This window comes from Chinchilla lanigera, unplaced genomic scaffold, assembly GCF_000276665.1.
Source record: "Chinchilla lanigera isolate Chin_1 unplaced genomic scaffold, ChiLan1.0 scaffold00078, whole genome shotgun sequence".
Classification (NCBI taxonomy): Eukaryota; Metazoa; Chordata; class Mammalia; order Rodentia; family Chinchillidae; genus Chinchilla; species Chinchilla lanigera.
Genome location: NW_004955479.1, coordinates 9,449,852 through 9,456,386, shown reverse-complemented (window position 1 = coordinate 9,456,386; position 6,535 = coordinate 9,449,852). Strand labels below are relative to the sequence as shown.

General features: G+C 51.2%; 1 protein-coding gene across 1 annotated transcript; it reads right to left on the bottom strand.

The window, feature by feature from the left end:
* Window positions 1–706: 706 nt before the first annotated feature.
* Hilpda (hypoxia inducible lipid droplet-associated) lies at window positions 707–2,760 on the bottom strand. Its single transcript, XM_005402373.2, has 2 exons — window positions 2,560–2,760; window positions 707–1,597 (listed from the first exon to the last, which is right to left on the bottom strand). The coding sequence occupies exon 2, from the start codon at window positions 1,528–1,530 to the stop codon at window positions 1,336–1,338; it is 195 nt and encodes a 64-aa protein (XP_005402430.1). The 5' UTR covers window positions 1,531–1,597; window positions 2,560–2,760; the 3' UTR covers window positions 707–1,335.
* Between the last annotated feature and the right edge of the window lie 3,775 nt (window positions 2,761–6,535).

Below are 6,535 nucleotides of genomic sequence, written 5' to 3'. Positions count from 1 at the left end.
TGTGCAGTTCAGGCTGGCCTTGAGCTCACTTTGTAGCCCAGGCTGGTCTCGAACTCACAACGATCCTCCTGCCTCAGCCTCCTGAGTGCTGGGATTACAGGCATGTGCCACCATGCCCAGCTATGCTATATTCTTTATAGAGTAATGAGGAGAAAAAACAAGTTTGCACATGATCAGCACAGGAACAACGTAAAAATTACTTCGAGGGCTGGAAGACATAGCCCAGTGATACAGCACTTAAATCTAGCATGTACGCTGGATGTGGTAGTGCACACCTGTAACCCCAGCACTCCAGAGGTTGAGGCAGGAGGATCGCCGAAAGTTCAAGGCCAGCCTGGGATACATAAGCGAGTTCAAGGCCTGCCTGCACTGCATTGTGAGACCTCATCTCAAACAAAAACAAAACATCTAGCATGTGTAAGGCCATAGGCTGGACTCTCACCACAGCTAACCAAGAAAAGCAAAATCTGTGGTGAGCTGAACCTGAAGCGCAGACTCTGGCTATGGAGGCTGAAGGGAATCACCATGGCCCAGGCTCAGTCAGATAGCTGACGGACAGTACACCCAACTGCCCCTGTGTCCTAACTCAGGGGTTTATGTTTAAAGAGCTTTAAGCTTTTCCTGCTCCGAAGTTTTAAGATGTTTAACCTCAGATCTAGAAATTGAGACCCTTCCCTACCACTAATTTCAAGAGCAGAAGTCAACGTGATATGCAGAAATATTCAACTTTATTACATTAGAAAAGTTAATTTAAGCCACATGGTGACCATAATACCCAAGAGGCTACATCATCTTACCGTCCCCTTCAGATCAATATATACAAACACATACACACTACGTTGGTTGGTTGAATTTGAAAATGTGAAGTGATATACTCGATCATCCTGCTCCTCCTTACAGACAACTGGTACACCTCCACCGTTACGCAGACACAGAGATGCTCTCACGGGAGACTGAACACCAACCAATCGAAGCAGCCATAAGGCACCCAGGTCCTAAGGAACACTTGGCAGATGTTTAGGTTGTAAGGTTGAAACCAACAGCTGAAGTTGCAACATGAGTCCCCATTTCAGAGGTGTGAGAGGCACAGTGCCAAGGACATCAAAGCCAAGAGTCGCTGGGGAAAGGGCAGGGAGGGTACCACCCCACAGACAAAGGTACCCACTTACACCTCTGCACTCAACAGGCTCTTTCCCAAGGCAAAGAAATCCACATAGGCTGTCCCAGTCTTAACAGTTTTCTGCCAACACTGGGGGTGCGGGCTAGCTTGCTGAGACACCGGGTAGGACGTGCTGAGGTCAGTGTTTCAAGGCTCGGCTGGTGCTGAGAGAGGTCTTACTGCACCCCTCTGGATGAGTGTTCAGGAAGGGTCTTAGGGAGCTCGGTGTGGCCTAAATGACCTCTGACAGCCCAGGGGCTCCCAGGCAATGGGCTCCCCAGTAATCCCTCCAGGGACTCCATGAGCCTAACGAAGACAGAGAGCAGGGTGAACACCACACCCAGCAAGTACAGAGTCAAGATATGCTTCATCGCTGAATGGTCGCTGCGCTTTGTAGGGTAGCAGTGCTGCCTTCTGCTTCTGGCTGGCCTCTGGGTCCTGAGGAAAGAGGAAGGGGTTAATCTATAACCTCAACCATCTGGTCTTCCAGATGAGGCTCATCCGGAGAGGCTCATCCCACCAGGGAGCCGGGGCAGCGCGCTGTCCCACCAGGGAACTGCCAAGGATATTACACCGCAAACTCCATGGCCACCGAGCCACACTTGTTTCCCCAGACTAATTCAAAGGCACCGCTTTAAACTTGTTTTCTCTTGAAGACTGTTCTGGGCTGGTGCAATGCACACTCTGGGCTACTACTGTCCAACTACCTTAAGAGGAGGTCTAGTCAGTTCCTGGAGGAAGGACTGCGAAAACATGCCCTAAGGCAGTGTGACTGGTGGTGGCTGAGGCAGGAGGATCCCCCTGAGTTCAAGCCCAGCCTCGACTACTGAGTGAGTTCAAGGTCAGCTCTGACTACATCCAAGACCCTATCTCAAAGTAACCTAAAAAAGAATATGCCCTAGAGAAAGCAATCCGCCTGGAAATCTGTCCTTTGTAGTCAGAGTCGAGTTAACCATAAACTTTCTGGGAGTCAAAATAATTTTCAGAGTCTAATCAATCAAGTTCATTTAATTCAACAAATATATGCCGAACACTTACAGTATGAGGCATCTTGGGGGGGTGACAGGGCCACACAGCAGCCCGGAGGACACGAACCCTGCCGTCACCGGGCTGCTACCGCCACAGCCCGCCGCGCCGCGACTCCGCGAAGGAGACGCTAAGGGTGCTTCGGGAGGGCTTGGCTGGGACGCCGCGTGGCAGCACCGGCGGGCGTCGGTGGGCTGCAGGGATGTACTACAGTCAGAAACAGGGCAGCGACGGCTGGCCGCGTGAGGACGCGAGGAAGGCGGCCGGCGCCACGGCCTCAGCGCGGGAGCCCGAGGAGGCCCGGCCGGCACGGGCCAGGGAAGGGGGCGGGGAGCCGCGAAAGCGGATCTCTGGCGAAGCCCAGCGCCACTCACCTCCAAGGGGAAGATCCGGGAGAGGCACGCTCGCTGTCGCAGCAGACCGTGCTGAGTTGGGACGAAAGTAGGCCAAACGGCAGCAGCCAGCAGCGGCGGAGCTGCAAGAACCCGGTCCTCGGCGGAGCAGACAGCCGCGCGGAGAGAACCCCAGTTCTGGACCCAGCCTGTGCTTCCGTCCCGGCCCCGCCCCCTTATAACGGCGGCCCCGCCCACGGAGCGCTCGCGCACGCGCACTGGAGCCGCACGCACACGCCGGCGCGCACGTCCGCGGCCCCGCCCCGCGCAGAGTGGCCGCCGGAAAGGGTTCTGCACCGCGCGTACTGGGGCTGCCGAGGCTGCAAAGCAGTCGGGAAGCAGGTTTACCCCGACCTCGTGGGCGGGGACGACCGGGCGTGACCCCCCTCCGAGGCTCCTCGGGCGGACGTGCTGGCCTGGGGTGGGGCTCTTCCCCGGAGACTGACGAAGTGCGAGTTATGGAGGGCTCCGGACCCCCTTTTGTTCTCTCCGTTTCGGGGCCTGAGAGTGGGTTTTACCTAACTTCTTAGAGGAGCCAGGACTCAGGCCGCCACCCCTGCCCCGTGCCAAGATTTAATTTGCTACCGATCTCAAGAATAGTGAGGTCGGGGGGCTGGGGATTTAGCTCAGCGGCACAGCGCCTACCTGGCAAGTGCAAGGTCGTCAGTTCGATTCCCGGTACCGGGGTGGCGGGGGGTAATAGGTCATTTTTCATCATTTTAAACTATGATTTCTATGAGCTGGTCCCCCACCCTCCCAGCACTGGGCACTAAACCCAGGGCCTTTGCACTGAGCTACTTCCCGGGCCTTTTTTTTTTTCTCCCCAGACAGAGTCTCGCTAAGTCTATAAATTATCCAGCGTAGGCTCGAACCTGACCTTCTCCTTCGTCAGACACCCAGACCGATGGGACGTTCCTCATATTGCTTTTTGGGTTTTTTTGTTTTGTTTTGTTTTGGTCTTTTTTGAGAGGCCTTGAACTCACGTAAGTGGCGCAGGCTGGCCTCGAACTCACAATGATCCTCCTACCTCAGCCTCCTGAGCCCTGGGATTACAGGCATGCGCCATCACACCGGGCTCATGTTGCTTCAAAGAATGCGGAATACTCCCGGCCCCCCGGGTGCGCTCTTAACTGCTTATGGGCAAGTCTCGTCTAAAAAGAGAGCATGGGCCCCTACGTGATTTTCAAGGGGGCTTTTTAGCTTGACCCACGCTCAGGCTTGGGGGTTGGGCTGCCCTCCTAGGCACCATCCAACCACACCAAGACCAAACTATCGGTGCGGTGGTGGGTCGCGGAAAACAGTCGGGGGAGACTCGGGATGGGGAGGCCTCCTGAGCGAGCATCCACGCGGGGCAGGGAAGGCGTGGGTGGCTTCGGTACCCTCCCTCTGCGGAGCGGGTCGCAGCTTTCAGGCCGCGATGTCTCGGGGCGAGCAGGCAGGGGAGGTCTGAGCGCTAAGACGGTTCCTTGGGGCCCAGGCTGGGCAGGAAAGAACCCGAGGCTCCCACAGTTCTGCCTGCAGTGCTCACGGAAGTGACGGGAAGGGGAGGAGCCACAGCCAGGCCGCGACCTTTCCCCTGCTTTCTAGCCTGGCTGTGATCTGTGGAGGAGGGCGAGGGGAGGCCGGAAAGGAAGAAAGTTGAGGAATTCAGACTTGCCGCTAGGCAAACATTTGGAAACCGGCTTTCCTGCTCAGCCCCCAGCAATTTTTGGTCCTTCATCAGTCTAGAGTTATCTGTGCCCTTTAACCCAGATTTCCACTTCTAAGAATTATATTTACAGCCAGGTGGGGCTGGGGATTTAGCTCAGCGGCAAAAGCGCCTGCCTGGCAAGCGCAAGGTCATAAGTTCGGTTCCCGGTACCGGAGAAAAACCAAAAAAAAAATAAAAATAAAAAAATAAAAAATATATTTACAGCCAGGTGTGGTGCATAGCTGTAATCCCAGCACTTGGGAAGCTGAGGCAGGAGGATCTGAAGAGTTCAAGACCAGCCTGAGCTGCATGGCGAAACCCTACCTGGTTTTTTTGTTTGTTTGTTTGTTTGTTTTGGTTTGGTTTAGGTTTTTTGGTACCGGGAATTGAACACACGACTTCCGGCTTACCAGGAAAGTACTTATGCCTCTGAGCTATATCCCTGGCCTGTCGAAGCCTTATCTGAAAAAGAAAAAAAATCCTTACAAACTCCTACAAGTGCAGAACTGATTATGTAGAGATAAGTCATTGCAACATTGTTCGTAATAGTAAGACTGGTACATTTATACAGTGGACTAGCAAAAGCAAAACAAAAGCAAAAACAAACCGGGTTTATACATATTGACACGACTACCATAATACATTGTTAAAGCTAAGTGTGGTTAGTTTGGGAAAGTAAAAATAAGAAGATGAGGGCTGAGAAGACGGCTTAGCGGCACAGCGGCATAGCCCCTGCCTGGCAAGTGCAAGGTCCTGAGTTCGAATTCTGATACCAAAAAAAAAGATAAGCTTGAAAATCAAATATTTAAGATGAGTTCAGGGAACAAAAAAAATGAAACAGAAGCAGACCTTTACTTTGGAAGAAAAAGAGACATAGTTTTTGAATTTTAAGTACTCATGTTAAAATGTTAGAATACCTCTTCCTTTCCTGAACAATTCAGTCTCCACTCTACTGGGTGTATTATAGAAAGCTAAGTTAGAAAAAAAAAAAAGAAAGCTAAGATAGACAGAAATACAGTAGGCTGTCAGGACTGGGCTTTCCGAGGGGATCACTGCAAAAGATGAGAATGCATCAAAACTGTGGCTGGCTGGGTGTGGTGGAACACACCTGTAATCCCAGCACTTGGGAGGCTGAGGCAGGAGGATTGTTGCGAGTTGGAGACCAGCCTGGTCTACAAAGTGAGCTCAAGGCCAGCCTGAGCGGCGTAGCAAGACCCTGTCTCAAAATGACAAAAAAACAAACTGTGGCTGGAGGCGCATCTGAGGATTAAAGTCACAATGGCTGGTTCTACATACCTCCCTTCCGGTGAATGGAGGTTTGGGATTATTGGTATCACGCTTTTGAGATTTCCCACTATCTCGTTAGGGGTGGGCCATCTCCCACCCACTAAGACCAAGACCACTAAGACTACGACTGCAGACCAAGACTATAGATTATTGACCAAGGTTAATGATGTCACTCATGTACCCTTGCTACCATTAGATCAGTGTTACCTAAGTGACTATTCTTGCAATCTTCTGGTTGATCACAAGTTTGACCCATGTTGTACCCACCTCATGATTTTGCTCTGTAAAACTTCCTTTGAGAGATGGGCTCCTTGGCAACCCATTCGGGACTCCTCCCGTCTCTCAGGAGCTATCCTATTCCCCATTCCCATTCTCCATTCCTTTTCTCCAATAAATTTTCCTACTCTTAACCTTTGTTGTTCCTTAGAATTCATTCTTTGACTTCGGGGGACACGAATTCAGCGTATTTGATGTCTAGCATTTCCCCTACATCAGGTGGAACAGAGCAAGGTTTCTGCAATGGAGAGAACCTTAACTCAGGAGAAATGTCTCCTATACACGGCAGGTCCTCAGTGTCTGGAACCTGTTCAGTCAGTCTCATGAATGAATAGCTCATTCTCACTTCCTCCTGGACCCTCATCACATGTCATTTCTCAGGGAGGCCTGGGTAATTGCCCTCTAGAAAACAATACCCAGAGCCCTCTCCATTTCCCATAATCTGCTTTATTTTTTCTTTGTACTACTGATCACCACCAACCCTGTTATATTTATTTGTTGATTCTCTGTCTTCACCACTAGAATGTAGCTCCTAGATAAGCATTTACCATTTGGGAATTACTGTGTACTCAAATCTAAAACAGTGCCTGGCATGTAGTAGGTACTCAACAAATATTTAATGAATGAATCATTTTTATGTATCTGTTTCCTAAGTTTTTGGAAAAAACAGAACCGCTGCTCAATGACTATTTATTGGTATTTGAT

What these genes read in the sequence shown, in the direction of transcription:
- Hilpda (XM_005402373.2), bottom strand. Translation starts at nt 1,530, where the DNA reads ATGAAGCATATCTTGACTCTGTACTTGCTGGGTGTGGTGTTCACCCTG.